Source organism: Euprymna scolopes, chromosome 27, assembly GCF_053919585.1.
Source record: "Euprymna scolopes isolate OS-2025 chromosome 27, ASM5391958v1, whole genome shotgun sequence".
Taxonomy (NCBI): domain Eukaryota; kingdom Metazoa; phylum Mollusca; class Cephalopoda; order Sepiida; family Sepiolidae; genus Euprymna; species Euprymna scolopes.
Genome location: NC_136508.1, coordinates 106,040,165 through 106,055,512, shown reverse-complemented (window position 1 = coordinate 106,055,512; position 15,348 = coordinate 106,040,165). Strand labels below are relative to the sequence as shown.

The 15,348-nt window shown below is 36.4% G+C and overlaps 2 protein-coding genes across 2 annotated transcripts; both read right to left on the bottom strand.

Annotated features, from left to right (window-relative positions):
* Positions 1 to 5,132: 5,132 nt before the first annotated feature.
* LOC145248760 (uncharacterized) lies at positions 5,133 to 7,288 on the bottom strand. The gene is made up of 2 exons (XM_080110401.1): positions 5,570 to 7,288; positions 5,133 to 5,393 (listed from the first exon to the last, which is right to left on the bottom strand). Exons 1-2 carry the CDS (start codon positions 7,286 to 7,288, stop codon positions 5,133 to 5,135), a joined length of 1,980 nt encoding a protein of 659 aa, XP_079966527.1.
* A 909-nt stretch (positions 7,289 to 8,197) lies between these two features.
* Positions 8,198 to 8,893, bottom strand: LOC145248759 (uncharacterized). Its single transcript, XM_080110400.1, has one exon. The coding sequence runs from the start codon at positions 8,891 to 8,893 to the stop codon at positions 8,198 to 8,200; it is 696 nt and encodes a 231-aa protein (XP_079966526.1).
* Positions 8,894 to 15,348: the final 6,455 nt, after the last annotated feature.

Sequence of the window (15,348 nt, the reverse complement as noted above, 5' to 3'; positions counted from 1 at the left end):
CAATTTTACTCCTTTTCTAAGCATTATATATTGTAATGAACAAATCCCCAACAATTTTACTCCTTTTCAAAGCATTATATATTGTAATGAACAAATCCCCAACAATTTTACTCCTTTTCTAAGCATTATATACATTGTAATGAAACAATCCCCAAATATTTAAGTCCTTTTCTAAGCATTATATATATTGTAATGAACAAATGCCCAACAATTTTACTCCTTTTCTCAGCAATATATTTTGTAATGAACAAATCCCCAACAATTTTACTCCTTTTCAAAGCATTATATATTGTAATGAACAAATCCCCAACAATTTTACTCCTTTTCTAAGCATTATATACATTGTAATGAAACAATCCCCAACAATTTAAGTCCTTTTCTAAGCATTATATATATTGAAATGAACAAATCCCCAACAATTTTACTCCTTTTCTAAGCATTATATACATTGTAATGAAACAATCCCCAACAATTTTACTCCTTTTCTAAGCATTATATATATTGTAATGAACAAATCCCCAACAATTTTACTCCTTTTCTAAGCATTATATATTGTAATGAACAAATCCCCAACAATTTTACTCCTTTTCTAACCATTATATATTGTAATGAACAAATCCCACATTATTTTACTCCTTTTCTAAGCATTATATATATTGTAATGAACAAATCCTCAGCAATGTTTATCCTTTTTTAAGCAATGTATATTGTAATGAACAAATCCTCAGCAATTTTACTCCTTTTCAAAGCATTATATATTGTAATGAACAAATCCCCAACAATTTTACTCCTTTTCTAAGCATTATATATTGTAATGAACAAATCCCCAACAATTTTACTCCTTTTCAAAGCATTATATATTGTAATGAACAAATCCCCAACAATTTTACTCCTTTTTTAAGCATTATATACATTGTAATGAAACAATCCCCAACAATTTTACTCCTTTTTTAAGCATTATATACATTGTAATGAACAAATCCCCTACAATTTAAGTCCTTTTCTAAGCATTACATATTGTAATGAACAAATCCCCAACAATTTTACTCCTTTTCAAAGCATTATATACATTGTAATGAAACAATCCCCACCAATTTTACTCCTTTTTTAAGCATTATATACATTGTAATGAAACAATCCCCAACAATTTAAGTCCTTTTCTAAGCATTATATATTGTAATGAACAAATCCCCAACAATTTTACTCCTTTTCAAAGCATTATATATTGTAATGAACAAATCCCCAACAATTTTACTCCTTTTCAAAGCATTATATATTGTAATGAACAAATCCCCAACAATTTTACTCCTTTTCTAAGCATTATATACATTGTAATGAAACAATCCCCAACAATTTAAGTCCTTTTCTAAGCATTATATATTGTAATGAACAAATCCCCAACAATTTTACTCCTTTTCAAAGCATTATATATTGTAATGAACAAATCCCCAACAATTTTACTCCTTTTCTAAGCATTATATATTGTAATGAACAAATCCCCAACAATTTTACTCCTTTTCAAAGCATTATATATTGTAATGAACAAATCCCCAACAATTTTACTCCTTTTCTAAGCATTATATATTGTAATGAACAAATCCCCAACAATTTTACTCCTTTTCTAAGCATTATATGTATTGTAATGAACAAATCCCCAACAATTTTACTCCTTTTCTAAGCATTATATATTGTAATGAACAAATCCCCAACAATTTTACTCCTTTTCTAAGCATTATATGTATTGTAATGAACAAATCCCCAACAATTTTACTCCGTTTTCAAAGCATTATATATTGTAATGAACAAATCCCCAACAATTTTACTCCTTTTCAAAGCATTATATATTGTAATGAACAAATCCCCAACAATTTTACTCCTTTTCTAAGCATTATATATTGTAATGAACAAATCCCCAACAATTTTACTCCTGTTCTAAGCATTATATGTATTGCAATGAACAAATCCTCAGCAATTTTACTCCTTTTCAAAGCATTATATATTGTAATGAACAAATCCCCAACAATTTTACTCCTTTTCTAAGCATTATATATTGTAATGAACAAATCCCCAACAATTTTACTCCTTTTCAAAGCATTATATATTGTAATGAACAAATCCCCAACAATTTTACTCCTTTTTTAAGCATTATATACATTGTAATGAAACAATCCCCAACAATTTTACTCCTTTTTTAAGCATTATATACATTGTAATGAACAAATCCCCTACAATTTAAGTCCTTTTCTAAGCATTACATATTGTAATGAACAAATCCCCAACAATTTTACTCCTTTTCAAAGCATTATATACATTGTAATGAAACAATCCCCACCAATTTTACTCCTTTTTTAAGCATTATATACATTGTAATGAAACAATCCCCAACAATTTAAGTCCTTTTCTAAGCATTATATATTGTAATGAACAAATCCCCAACAATTTTACTCCTTTTCAAAGCATTATATATTGTAATGAACAAATCCCCAACAATTTTACTCCTTTTCAAAGCATTATATATTGTAATGAACAAATCCCCAACAATTTTACTCCTTTTCTAAGCATTATATACATTGTAATGAAACAATCCCCAACAATTTAAGTCCTTTTCTAAGCATTATATATTGTAATGAACAAATCCCCAACAATTTTACTCCTTTTCAAAGCATTATATATTGTAATGAACAAATCCCCAACAATTTTACTCCTTTTCTAAGCATTATATATTGTAATGAACAAATCCCCAACAATTTTACTCCTTTTCAAAGCATTATATATTGTAATGAACAAATCCCCAACAATTTTACTCCTTTTCTAAGCATTATATATTGTAATGAACAAATCCCCAACAATTTTACTCCTTTTCTAAGCATTATATGTATTGTAATGAACAAATCCCCAACAATTTTACTCCTTTTCTAAGCATTATATATTGTAATGAACAAATCCCCAACAATTTTACTCCTTTTCTAAGCATTATATGTATTGTAATGAACAAATCCCCAACAATTTTACTCCGTTTTCAAAGCATTATATATTGTAATGAACAAATCCCCAACAATTTTACTCCTTTTCAAAGCATTATATATTGTAATGAACAAATCCCCAACAATTTTACTCCTTTTCTAAGCATTATATATTGTAATGAACAAATCCCCAACAATTTTACTCCTGTTCTAAGCATTATATGTATTGCAATGAACAAATCCCCAACAATTTTACTCCTTTTCTAAGCATTATATATTGTAATGAACATATCCCCAACAATTTTACTCCTTTTCTAAGCATTATATGTATTGTAATGAACAAATCCCCAACAATTTTACTCCGTTTCAAAGCATTATATATTGTAATGAACAAATCCCCAACAATTTTACTCCTTTTCTTAGCATTATATATTGTAATGAACAAATCCCCAACAATTTTACTCCTTTTCAAAGCATTATATATTGTAATGAACAAATCCCCAACAATTTTACTCCTTTTCAAAGCATTATATATTGTAATGAACAAATCCCCAACAATTTTACTCCTTTTCTAAGCATTATATATTGTAATGAACAAATCCCCAACAATTTTACTCCTTTTCAAAGCATTATATATTGTAATGAACAAATCCCCAACAATTTTACTCCTTTTCTAAGCATTATATATTGTAATGAACAAATCCCCAACAATTTTACTCCTTTTAAAAGCATTATATATTGTAATGAACAAATCCCCAACAATTTTACTCCTTTTCTAAGCATTATATACATTGTAATGAAACAATCCCCAACAATTTAAGTCATTTTCTAAGCATTATATATATTGTAATGAACAAATCCCCAACAATTTTACTCCTTTTCTAAGCATTATATATTGTAATGAACAAATCCCCAACAATTTTACTCCTTTTCTAAGCATTATATATTGTAATGAACAAATCCCCAACAATTTTACTCCTTTTCTAAGCATTATATACATTGTAATGAAACAATCCCCAACAATTTAACTCCTTTTTTAAGCATTATATATATTGTAATGAACAAATCCCCAACAATTTTACTCCTTTTCTAAGCATTATATATTGTAATGAACAAATCCCCAACAATTTTACTCCTTTTCAAAGCATTATATATTGTAATGAACAAATCCCCAACAATTTTACTCCTTTTCTAAGCATTATATACATTGTAATGAAACAATCCCCAACAATTTAAGTCCTTTTCTAAACATTATATATATTGTAATGAACAAATCCCCAACAATTTTACGCCTTTTCTAAGCATTATATATTGTAATGAACAAATCCCCAACAATTTTACTCCTTTTCAAAGCATTATATATTGTAATGAACAAATCCTCAACAATTTAAGTCCTTTTCTAAGCATTATATACATTGTAATGAACAATTCCCCAACAATTTAAGTCCTTTTCTAAGCATTATATATTGTAATGAACAAATCCCCAACAATTTTACTCCTTTTCAAAGCATTATATATTGTAATGAACAAATCCTCAACAATTTAAGTCCTTTTCTAAGCATTATATACATTGTAATGAACAAATCCCCAACAATTTAAGTCCTTTTCTTAGCATTATATGTATTGTAATGAACAACTCCCCAACAATTTTACTCCTTTTCTAAGCTTTATTTATTGTAATGAACAAATCCTCAGCAATTTTACTCCTTTTTTAAGCATTATATATTGTAATGAACAAATCCCCAACAATTTTACTCCTTTTGGAGTTGGAAAAAGTTCAGGAGTCGGATAGTTCACTGTCGTCTGGGGTTGCAAAGAATGCTCTCTGCGCCCCTAACCAATGGGGACAAGTAACTCTAGCCTCGCTCGTGAAAACTTACTCAGCGAAGTAACAAGAGAATAATAATAATAATAATAATAATAATAATAATAATAATAATTAATGGGAATGGTTGTAGGTTGCCTTTTATAACCAATAGGAACAAGCCTCCCACTACTCTCTTATTCTATTTAGGCGGTGAGACAGATCCGCTCATGCTGGTTGATTCCCCCCGATGGACAGCGACACCCATCCGTAAGTAGCCTCCATTTTTTTTCTACACACTCCCAACAAAAGGAAAAAAAAGAAAAAGAAAAAAGGGGGAAAAATGGGGTCCAAGGCACGATTCATTATGCAGGAAGCAGACTCGGCTTGCCTCTACGCCTTCTCTGGGGCTCACACTCAGGGCAGTACCACTTTTGTCTTTCTGGAGGTTCTTGGTCGATTCCAACACATCTGAAGTGGTACCACCTGTCGCACGCGTCACAGGCGATCATGGCTAGGTTCTGTTGAGGATGATTGCAGCTAGGGCACAACCAGGTTTCAGCCTCAGCTACCAATGGCGAATCAGGCTCTTCCTCCAGAGAAGCATCAACAGGACCCCAGCCAGCCTGAATGATCGGCCCATCATCGGCCCATTACATAACCGACGATCAGCCAACAAACACTGTAATGGGCCGATGATGGGCCGATCATTCAGGCTGGCTGGGCGGGAATTCAAGGAGATTTCGAGGGGATACAGGTGTTTTAGAGAATGTACTTCTACCAGACCGTTAGCCCTTCTGACTCGAGCCACTCTAACGACGTTGTCGTTGCCTTGGACGAGCTCGGTAACAGTACCTAACGCCCAAAAGGGCCTGGGCTTCAGAGGGCTTTTTATAAGAACGACATCATCCTTCCGAAGCCGATCTCCCGATTGGGGGCGAGATGGCGCAGTGGCCCTTCTTCCCAACTCCAGAAGGTATTCCTTGTACCAGAGCTCGTTGAATCTACTCAGGCATTTGTCTCTAAGCTGCAGAGTACGTATCAGCTCGGATCGGCCGTGAGGAACCGAAGGAGCCTCTTCATCCAACCTGAATAATAATCCAGGGCACTTATTAGGTCTGAGGAACATATTGGGCGTAATGGCAGTGACATCCTTGTCATCCGACGATATGTAAGTAAGAGGTCGGTTGTTGACCGACCTCTGTATGTCGGAAATGATGGTAAGTAAAGAGAAATAGTTCAAATTTTCTCTTCCAACAACTTTATACAGGCAGTTTTTTATAGTTCGAATACACTTTTCCCATGCCCCTCCATACCAAGGGGAAAAGGGCGGAATAGTCTTCAGTTTCATGTTGCTAGGACCATATCTGTCCTGGTAATCCTTGCAGAGCACAAGCCGGTTGAAGAGTCGCCCTCCTCCCTTGAAAGTTTTAGCATTATCGCTATATAAGGCCTCAGGGACACCGTTCTGGTTTGTGAAACAGATCAGAGCTTGTAGAAAGGAGGAGACGCTCATATCTGGTACCACTTCTATGTGGGTGGCCCTGATGTTCAGACAAGTAAACAATAACAGATACATTTTTATATTTCTTTTTCCATCCCACACCCACAGATGGCCGGTAAAATCGATCCTGGTGTGTTGGTATGGGGTGCAGAGGTCAGTCCGATGTGAAGGCAGGTCGGCAGAAGCGTTTGGCGGTGATGGCCTAGAGTTATAACGTTTACACGTCGAACATTCAGCTAATATTAGGTTAACAGCTTGCCTTCCCTGAGGTACCCAGTAACCGCGCCGCCTTAGTTCAGCCAGGGTTGATCCGGTCCCCAGGTGGCAACACCCCTTATGGCAGTCCATGATTTTGAGCCGTGTCACAGGGTACTGTTTTGCTATCAAGACGGGGTTCTTAACTTCATAATCGTAGTGTAAGGAAGAGTCGATCCTACCCTTCGAACGAATCAGCCCATCATGATCCAGGTAAAGGTTTAAGTCGCGAACCCTAGCCGGCAGGTGATCCCCGTCAGGCCTCCTTAGGTATTCAAGTTCCGCAGGGAATCCTTGCTGCTGCATAGTCCTCATTAGGTAGGTAGCTGCCCTGGATTCGCAATCCCACTGACGGTGAAGTCTGATAGCTAAGAACTTAAAAACCAAGGATGTGACCCTCAATAAATGGGAGAAGGATGAAAAACTATCAAAGGACACGACAGAAGCACATCCCGGCTCGCGAGAGATAGAACAATTAGCCGGAGTTCGGGCCATCTGCTGACACACTCCACTTAAGCAAGGCAGATCCAGCTCCGGCCACTGAGAGATCCCACTGCCAAGCCAAGAAGGGCCTACGTGCCAAAAGTCTAGGCAGGAACGGAACTTCCTTAAGGATATGCCCCTCGTTATCAAATCGGCAGGGTTTGACTGGGTGTTCACGTATTTAAAGAAGGTTTGCAATCCATAGCGAGTCTCTAAATCAGTTTTCATCATTAGCACATCCCTTAATCGATTCCTGGCGAAAATGTTGTTGGAAGCCATGGTTTGGGAGAGGAGCCAAGACAGCACAACCTGAGCGTCTGTGGCCACACACAAGTTGGTTGGTATGAACCCCTCACAGCTGTCTAAAATCGAGGGGAGACACTTGAAGGCAAGAAAGACCGCCAATCAGTTCCAAAACCGGCAAGGTTTTGTCCTTCATGGGTGCGACCTTGGCCTTTGTGAACAGCAAGGAGGACCTACCACGCTGTACGATGTAAACAGCCATCCCATAGGCATCTTTGGAGACGTCACAAAAGATGTGCATCTCCCCGGGCAGCTCCGGTACTATGGTCCTTCGGTCGAAGTGTAGGTCACCCAACCTTGAAAGTTCCCCGGCAAGTTCTCTCCAGACACTCTGGATGGCAGGAGAGGCGATATCGTCCTAGCCCATACCATCTTTCCACATAGCTCTGATAAGTATACGACTCCTGATAGTGACAGGCAAATAGAGAGACAGTGGGTCAAACACCTTAGCTGTTTCCGAAAGGATGCTCCTTTTGCTTGATGCGTTGGCATCACATTCAGTATGGGGTACGAACAATTCTTCGGTAAGCGGGGAGTAGCGATACCCGAGGACCTTCTCCCACTGCTCTCCATGGGTGCTCAATGTGCTGTCCTTCTCCATTCTGGCACGGAGGGTCTCGCAATTGGTATTGCAAGACTGAATGATGAAACCTCCTTCCTGTAAGCGTTCCCGAACAAGGGAGTACAATGAAAACAGATCATTCCGGTCAGCCACAGAAGCGACAAGATTGTCCACATAAAACTTTTCCGCCATCATCTGGCGGCAGGCATCCAGTGGGTATTTGGCCGTGTGCAACTTCAAGATACATCCCAATATAAACGGGCTGGAGGTAAAACCAAAAATAAGGGTTGTATACCGGAAACAACGCAGGAAACTTCCTTCCCTCAGAAAGAAGCAAAACCGGTTCTTGTCAGCCTCCGATGAATCGTCAGAAATGCACGACGGATGTCTGCTACCAGAATGTAATGGTTTGTTCTAAAGGCCAACAGCAGTTTTAAAATGTCCCCAGTGAGGTTGACACCCGAATAAGCCGCTTCGTTTAGGGACAGTCCGCCTCCAGTCTTCAAACTGCAGTTGAAAATTGGTCTAATTTTAGTTGTCATCGTTGGATCCGTCGTAAAAACAGGTCTATGCGGTATCCAAATGTATTGATCAAACTCCTGAGGGGAGACAAAAATTTCCTCAATGATACCCTCTCTCTGCTGTTGCCTGAATACCTCCAAATATTCGGCATATCGGTTTTTCTTTGTTAAGTTCGAGGCTACTCGGTCCAGGATGCGCAATGATGCTGCGTGGTTGGAGGGCACCTTTTCTAATCTATCCTGATGCCAGGGGAGCTCCACATAGTATTTACCATCGCGTAGTTCCACAGTCTCCTCAAACCGTTGTATTAATTCCTGATCATATTCAGAGAACCCCTCTTGGTCAGGTATTCCCAAGGACTCCAGGCTCACTATCTGTTCCAGTCCTCTTTGGACAGCACTGTTAGGAAAGCAATCCTCAAAGGGGTCAAAGTAGGTAGGTCGAGCCTCCAACACAAAACACAGATGGGAGGCCTCGACCTGCGGAGTATGCTCCATTATAGTATTAAAGGACAGATGAGTTGTATCACGAGAGGGTATATTATCCGAAATGAAGGAGTCGAGATCTCCGAACGGGACTAATCCAGACGGGACCGAGAAGGCCCAACCCCCCAAACACGGAACCAGTTTAAAGGGGTCTAGGTGCTGAATCAGGTCCAGGCCAATAACACCCTCGATAGTTATTAAATCGGTTCCCTCCTCGAACTGGCCGGCCAGTGAGCAGCCCATGTTTCTGAAGGTGCGCAACATCAATGATAAATTCCGCAACCGATAAATTGAGAGTGCCAGACACCAAAACCGGACACCCCACCGTGTCTCCTGCGCCCAAGTTAGTCTCCAATACTACCTCCGTAAATTGTTGTAGACACTTCCCAAGAAAGGTAGAAAGCTTAAGTTGACACTGGGCTCCAACGGGCTCATCCGGACACAGATATCCCAGAATACGAGAAGACAGATATGTCCGCCCACTGCCTGTATCCAAAAGGCAATTCACAGAAACTTCACTCGCCCCGTACGAGAAAGTAACAGACAGGATGGGTGGAAGGGAGCGAGAGTAACCGGCAGAGTCAGCGCCTATAACATCCGCCCCAAATGATGAAGTAGCAGAAGTCCATTGATTGGGTGTCCGTGTCGCACAGCGGCCTGTAACATTTGGTGGTGGCAGCGAAGAACTAGAACGCCCCTTGATTTGCATCCGCTTAATAGCTTCACCAGTGAGCCCAAATAGAGCCAATAGAGGCGGTACTCTTCTATCTGCGAGTGCCATCAATTCCCCCTTCAGGTCATCAGGGAACTTTCTGAAGAGTATTTTGCTCATGAGCCTAGCCCCGCTAGAAGTGTCCACCGAAAAATCGCAAGAAAAAAAGTTTCCCAATTCCTCAAGCATGGAATTCCTCAAGCATGGAGATAAAATCCCCCAATTCCGAGAGGGGAGCATTCCTTTTTGGTGAGAAGTTCAGGATGTCCTCAAAGATATGGTCCACGGTACTGTCGAGATCCAAATATTCACGCTTAAGAATAGATAAGGCTCGAGTATAATTCGAGTTAGTGCAGCTGAAATGTTTGACAAGCCGTAGGGCCTCGCCAGAGAGACAACATTTCAGAAAGTTGAGTCTGTCTGCATCGCTGTCCATATCAAATACACAGTTCTCAAAACGAGTAAGAAAATTCCAAAAGCTTAGGGGATCAGCTGCCACCTCCTGCCCACTGAAGGTGGGCCCCGTGATTTGGAGCTGAGGAGGCTTGACAACGAAGGAGGCGGCAGTCCTACCCGCTGCAGAAGATGCTCCAAACAACTGGGGAACAGATCCATCACTGGGACCAGGCAGAGATGACTTGCGGAAATTGTCTAGGTCCTCCACGGCATTAAGGTATTCCACCTTCTGCCTCAACCAATCGTCCTCGCTCTCATCAGGGGCCCTTCCATCCAGGCGGTCCAACTGATCCACGCATACCTCCAACTCCTCGACATCAGCCAGAATTTGCCCTCTAAAGGTGGAGTATGCCAGAGAGCCCATGCGTCCAGAACAGGCAGATATGCGACGCAGAATCCTGTGTGACAAATTTTCATTTTCTGATAATATCCTATCCCTAGTGGCATCCATTGGGTCAATGGGGAGGAAGGGGTTATTGGACATTCTTTGCAAGATGTTGTAAAAAGTTCAGGAGTCGGATAGTTCACTGTTGTCTGGGGTTGTAAAGAATGCTCTCTGCGCCCCTAACCAATGGGGACAAGTAACTCTAGCCTCGCTCGCGTAAACTTACTCAGCGAAGTAACAAGAGAAGAAGGAGAATAATAATAATAATAATTAATGGGAATGGTTGTAGGTTGTCTTTTATAACCAATAGGAACAAGCCTCCCACCACTCTCTTAGTCTATTTAGGCGGTGAGACAGATCCGCTCATGCTGGTTCATTCCCCTCGACGGACAGCGACACCCATCCGTAAGTAGCCTCCATTTTTTTTCTAAATCTAAGCATTATATATTGTAATGAACAAATCCTCAGCAATTTTACTCCTTTTCTAAGCATTATATATATTGTAATGAACAAATCATCAGCAATTTTACTCCTTTTCTAAATTTTATATATTGTAATGAACAAATCCCCAAAAATTTTACTACTTTTCTAAGCATTATATATTGTAATGAACAAATCCCCAACAATTTTACTCCTTTTCCAAGCATTGTAGATTGTAATGAACAAATCCCCAACAATTTAACTACTTTTTTAAGCATTATATATTGTAATGAGCAAATCCCCAACAATTTTACTCCTTTTCCAAGCATTGTAGATTGTAATGAACAAATCCACAACAATTTTACTCCTTTTTTAAGCATTATATATTGTAATGAACAAATCCCCAACAATTTTACTCCTTTTCTAAGAATTATATATTGTAATAAAAAATCCCCAACAATTTTACTCCTTTTCTAAGCAATATATATATATTGTAATTAACAAATCCTCAACAATTTTACTCCTTTTCTAAGTATTATATATATTTTAATGAACAAATCCCCAGCAATTTTACTCCTTTTCTAAGCATTATATATTGTAATGAACAAATACCCAACAATTTTACTCCTTTTCTAAGCATTATATATATTGTAGTGTACCAAAATTGTAAAATTGTGGAGGATTTGTTCATTACAATATATAATGCTTAGAAAAGGAGTAAAATTGCTGAGGATTTGTTTATTACAATATATAATTCTTAGAAAAGGAGCAACATGTGTAGTATTTGTCTATTACCATATATAATGCTTAGAAAAGAAGTAAAATTTTTGAGGATTTGTTCATTACAATATATAATGCTTAGAAAAGGAGTAAAATTGTTGGGGATTTGTTCATTACAATATATAATGCTTAGACAAGGAGTATAATTGTTGAGGATTTGTTCATTACAATATATAATGCTTAGAAAAGGAGTAAAATTGTTGGGGATTTGTTCATTACAATATATAATGTTTAGAAAAGGAGTAAAATTGTTGGGGATTTGTTCATTACAATATATAATGCTTAGAAAAGGAGTAAAATTGTTGGGGATTTGTTCATTGCAATATATAATGCTTAGACAAGGAGTAAAATTGTTGAGGATTTGTTCATTACAATATATAATGCTTAGAAAAGGAGTAAAATTGTTGGGGATTTGTTCATTACGATATCATTCAACCACGGTAGTAGTTGAATATATGCTGAAGTCCGAAATTGAATGAATCGAGACTCATTCAAACCCCCACTACTGATTCCTTTCGCAACCAAATTTCAAACAGGCTATAAAGCTGGATAGAACACTACATTAGCTACATTTTGGAAAAAATTTCGAAAATTGGTTCAGTAGAAAAAAAGTCACAACAAAATATGTGGGTTCAGAAACAGACGAGTAAGTACATACATGAGTGACTAACGCTTTTTTTTATTTTGCATAACTTTTTTTGTATATAAATATTTTTTACTGCGATTTTGCCAATATGACATGTTAGTGTAACGGTTAGAGTACCGGGGGGGGGGAGATTTTAGGTTCAATCCCGTGGATCGTTTTTTTTTATAATTAAAAAACCGAACTTTTTTTAATAACTAATTTTTTTTAACTCTCCTTATGAAATAGATATGCGGTTTTCTTTTCCTAGATGGTTTAGATTTTATTATATCATAATTAGGATCATTTAATTCATTTTTATGTAAATTATAAAATTATTAATTCCATCTACTAACTAACTAACTAACTAATGAATTAATTTTATTCAAACAATTTTCACTACATAAATATATGCAAATAATAGGGGGGAAATGAGTTCAATCCAGCGACTGACACCCTTTCTAACTCAACAATAAACAACAACATATGCAAATAATAAATAAAATATTTATCAATATTCAAATTTTATTTTTAGTTGCAATATTTAAAGTCTAAAAAATTCTTATTTTTTACTTTACTAGAATATCTTGGTCTTTGCTTTCCAGGTTTAATAAAATCTTAACAAAATTACTTTTAATGCGCACATTTTTCCATATGATGTATAATGCTTAAAAAAGGAGTAAAATTGTTGGGAATTTGTTCATTACAATATATAATGCCTAGAAAAGGAGTAATAATCTTGAGGATTTGTTCATGACAATATATATAATGCTTCGAAAAGGAGTAAAATTGCTGAGGATTTGTTCATTACAATATATATAATGCTTAGAAAAAGAAGTAAAATTGTTGGGGCTTTGTTCATTACAATATATAATGCTTAGAAAAGGAGTAACATGTTGAGTACCTATTTACTATGCCTCCCCACGGGACAGAGTTAGACACCAGGGTCGTTTTTTAACGTGGAGAAAAGGTACAAAAATAAAAATTGTCTCAGTCGTGAAGGATTTCTCCTCCACCGAAAGAGAACAAGAAATAGAAGTGCAGCATCTGAAGAACAATTACTACACTTTGATCTTGTCCCGAAGGCCAGAGTATTTGGATATTACAATATATATAATGCTTAGACAGTGAGTAAAATTGTTGGGGATTTGTTCATTACAATATATAATGCTTAGAAAAGGAGTAACATGTTGAGTATTTGGACATTACAATATATAATGCTTAGAAAAGGAGTAAAATTGTACAACCCCAACAATTTCTCCCCTTTTCTAAGCATTATATATTGTAATTTACAAATCTCCAACAATTTTACTCCTTTTCTAAGCATTATATATTGTAATGAACAAATCCCCAACAATTTTACTCCTTTTCTAAGCATTATATATTGTAATGAACAAATCCCCAACAATTTTACTCCTTTTCTAAGCATTATATATTGTAATGAACAAATCCCCAATAATTTTACTTCTTTTATAAGCATTATATATTGTAATGAACAGATCCCCAACAATTTTACTCCTTTTCTAAGCATTATATATTGTAATGAACAAATCCCCAACAATTTTACTCCTTTTCAAAGCATTATATATTGTAATGAACAAATCCTCAACAATTTTACTCCTTTTCTAATCATAATATATTGTAACTAGCGGGGGTACCCGGCGTTGCCCGAGTTTTTGTTTCCGGGACGGGGGGGGGGGGTTTAAAAAATGTTATGGTAGGTAAGTAGGAAGGATCAAACCCGGAGTCATGAGTAAAAGTAGGAAAATAAAGTGTGAAAAAAAAACAAAAAAAACATCTGCAACGTTAACAGTTCGGCCACCAAGAAAAGTCCATTCCAGTTGTTTAGGAAAAAAAAAAAAACGACTACGGTAGGTCGGCGCGAACGTGAAAATATAATGTGAATTGTCCAGCACACTAACCACTACGCCACAGAGCACTGCTGCTTCGTTTAGTGATTTTAAATAACTTCACATGAAAGAACTACGAAGCCAAACCGGTGTTCTCTTCTCAACTGTTCCTTGTGAACGATCCCCAAACGGTGTTAAGTGGTGGCAGGGGGAGGAGGAATTTATTAGAGAGAAAATATTTTACCACTTCCATTGATCTTAACCGATTTTGGCCGTGACTTCTCAGCAGAAAAAGTATAGAAATCTAAGATTATCGAGGAATTTTAGAAATAATAAGCCTATAACACACCTCAGATATTGTTCTGTCGTTTGTGCATATTATATTTGCATGAAATATCTTGATTTTTAATCCTATTAATGTCAAAATCAGACGGGAAAAAATGAGTTCATTTTATTTATATAGAAAGATAGATAGAAGAAAGAATAGAAGATAGAAGAAGAAAGAATAGAAGAAAGAATAGAAGATAGAAGATAGAAGAAGATAGAAGAAGAAAGAATAGAAGAAAGAATAGAAGAAAGAATAGAAGAAAGAATAGAAGATAGAAGAAGATAGAAGAAGAAAGAATAGAAGAAAGAATAGAAGAAGAATAGAAGAAGAAGATAGATAGAAGAGAAAAGAAGATGAACAAATCCCCAACAATTTTACTCCTTTTCTAAGCATTTTATATATTGTAATGAACAACTCCCCAACAATTTTACTCCTTTTCTAAACATTATATATTTTAATGAAATAACCCCCAACAATTTTACTCCTTTTCTAAGAATTACATATTGTAATGAACAAACCCCCAACAATTTCTCCCCTTTTCTAAGCATTATATATTGTAATTTACAAATCCCCAACAATTTTACTCCTTTTCTAAGCATTATATATTGTAATGAACAAATCCCCAACAATTTTACTCCTTTTCTAAGCATTATATATATTGTAATGAACAAATCCCCAACAATTTTACTCCTTTTCTAAGCATTATATATTGTAATGAACAAATCCCCAACAATTTTACTTCTTTTCTAAGCAATATATATTGTAATGAACAAATGCCCAACAATTTTACTCCTTTTCTAAGCATTATATATTGTAATGAACAAATCCCCAACAATTTTACTCCTTTTCTAAGCATTATATATATTGTAATGAACAAATCCTCAACAATTTTACTCCTTTTCTAAGCATTATAT

Excerpts from the sequence above, each read along its gene's own strand:
- LOC145248759 (XM_080110400.1), bottom strand. The coding sequence starts at position 8,893 with ATGGAGCATACTCCGCAGGTCGAGGCCTCCCATCTGTGTTTTGTGTTG.
- LOC145248760 (XM_080110401.1), bottom strand. The coding sequence starts at position 7,288 with ATGGCTTCCAACAACATTTTCGCCAGGAATCGATTAAGGGATGTGCTA. Across the intron at positions 5,394-5,569 it reads ACGTCGTTAGAGTGGCTCGA|GCTGGCTGGGGTCCTGTTGA; the intron begins GTCAGAAGGGCT and ends CCGATCATTCAG.